General features: G+C 31.7%; 1 protein-coding gene across 1 annotated transcript in view; it reads right to left on the reverse strand.

Annotated features, from left to right (window-relative positions):
- The window catches only part of LOC107714523 (cell adhesion molecule-related/down-regulated by oncogenes-like), a 45,756-nt gene that overhangs the window by 17,628 nt on the left and 25,841 nt on the right, over nucleotides 1-2,287 (reverse strand). Inside the window, exon 15 of the mRNA XM_016520375.1 lies at nucleotides 1,662-1,957. Within this exon, the coding sequence (XP_016375861.1) occupies nucleotides 1,662-1,957 (296 nt within the window). The remainder of the gene's footprint in view (nucleotides 1-1,661; nucleotides 1,958-2,287) is intronic.

Below are 2,287 nucleotides of genomic sequence, written 5' to 3' on the forward strand. Positions count from 1 at the left end.
GATAGGACAATATTTGGTCGAATACAACTATTTGAATATCTGGAATCTGAGGGTGCAAAAAAATCTAAATATTGAGAAAATCGCCTTTAAAGTTGTCCAAATGAAGTTCTTAGCAATGCATATTACTAATCAAAAATTAAGTTTTAATATATTTACAGTAGGAAATTTACAAAATATCTTCATGGAACATGATCTTTACTTAATATCCTAATGATTTTTGGCATAAAAGAAAAATCTATCATTTTGACCCATACAATGTATTTTTGGCTATTGCTACAAATATACCCCAGCGACTTAAGACTGGTTTTGTGGTCCAGGGTCACATATAAGTATTAAATAGTATTGTTTCTTACTTTTACTATACCATATTGACATACCACACTAACTGTACAATACCACATTATACTATAATGTATCAGGCAACACTATACTATATTGCACTATAATACACTATAGCACAACATATTAGTGTACTGTACTGTATTATACTGTATGATAAAAATATTAGGGTTGTCCGTGGACACTACAGTTCAAAGGTTTTTGAGAGACGTCTCTTTTTCTCCCCAAGGCTGCATTTATTTGATCAGAAATACAGTAAAAACTGTATATTTTATAAAAATATATTTTTAAATGTTTTTTATATGTTTTCAACGCTGAATTTTCAGCATCATTACTCCAGTCTTCAGTAATAATTCTAATATGCTGATCTGCTGCTCAAGAAACATTTATTATTAAATAACAGTGCTGCTTATTATTTTTGTGACAAAAAAAAAGAAGAAAAAAAGAAATTAATACTTTTGTTCAGCAAGGACACATTAAACTGATCAAAAGTGTAAGTAAAGGTATTTACAAAATTTCGATTTCAAACAAATGCTGTTCTTTTGGACTTTCTATTCATTAAAGAATTCTGGGAAAAAATGTATCACGGTTTCCACAAAAATATTAAGCAGCAAAAAAAAAAAATTCAACATTGATAATAATAACAACAACAACCATAATTAATAATTGAGTACCAATAATAATTGAGCAGCAAATCAGCATATTAGAATGACTCCTGAAGGATCATGTGACTGAAGACTGGAGTAATAATGCTAAATATTCAGCTTTGCATCACAGGAATAAATTACATTTAAAAAAAAATAGAGAAATTTAAATGAGAAAATTGAGATTTCAAATTATATTTCAGAATACTACCGTTTTTACTATATATATATATATTTGATAAAATAAATGCAGCCTTTGTGAGCATAAGAAACCTCTTCCAAAAACATTTAAAAATCTTATTTATTCCATACTTTTTCCAAACTGGTGGTGTATATATGTACACTTTAGACACATGCCAACATGAAACATTAAAAACCATGAACATAACCATACAAAAAAAATAAAAAAATCACCCAGACTACCCAGTGAACCCATTAAGTGTTAAAAAATTTAAAAAAATAAATAAATAAAACATTATACCATTCTACATCATATACTACACTGCTATATACACTGTAAAACTGATTTAGAATAGTTCTGGATGCTAATTGTTTCATACAGCATTCCACAATACAGTAACAGCTACAACACGAAAACTGCATGGGAACCAAAGAGGCGAACAATGTCAGGCACGTTATCTCTACTCGATTACCACACATGCACACACATTTACTCACATTATGAAGGTGATGAGGGTGTGAGTGATCATACTCTATGGTGTTGTGGGGCAGAGATGCATCATGTGCATGCGGATGCCCAGGAGGGTAGAGGCCTCCTGATCCATTCAGCAAAGCCAGACCGTTGGGCAGTTTGTGGTGGAGGTGATGGCAGGCCTGGGGCATCATGGGAGCGCTGTGTCCACAGCCCGTGTGCACGCTTCCATTCACATGGCTGGAGCCAGGCAGTGTGGAATATTCCAGAACATGGCCGTTCATCTCTGCAGACTGGTACAGGTAACTTGGAGGGTCGTATTCTACAGAGAATTTTTTTTTTTTTACGTTAGTATATTTTGTAATGTGTAGAAATAAAGGATAATAAATATTTTTTTAATTAATATTTTTATACCGTTCCAAAAAATTGGGGTAGGTAAGGTCTTTTTTTCTTCCGCAAGAAACATTTATTCATCAAGGACAGTAAAGACATTTCTAATATTGCAAAATATTTCAAATAAATGCTGAAATTTTATCAAAAAATACATCAGTTTCCACAAAAATATCTGTGCAGTATAACTGTTTTCAACATTGATAATAATAATAAATGTTTATTGAACAGCAAATCAGCATATTAGAATGCTTTCTGAAGG

This window comes from Sinocyclocheilus rhinocerous, unplaced genomic scaffold (genome assembly GCF_001515625.1).
Source record: "Sinocyclocheilus rhinocerous isolate Xijiao unplaced genomic scaffold, SAMN03320098_v1.1 scaffold809, whole genome shotgun sequence".
In the NCBI taxonomy this organism is placed as follows: Eukaryota; Metazoa; Chordata; class Actinopteri; order Cypriniformes; family Cyprinidae; genus Sinocyclocheilus; species Sinocyclocheilus rhinocerous.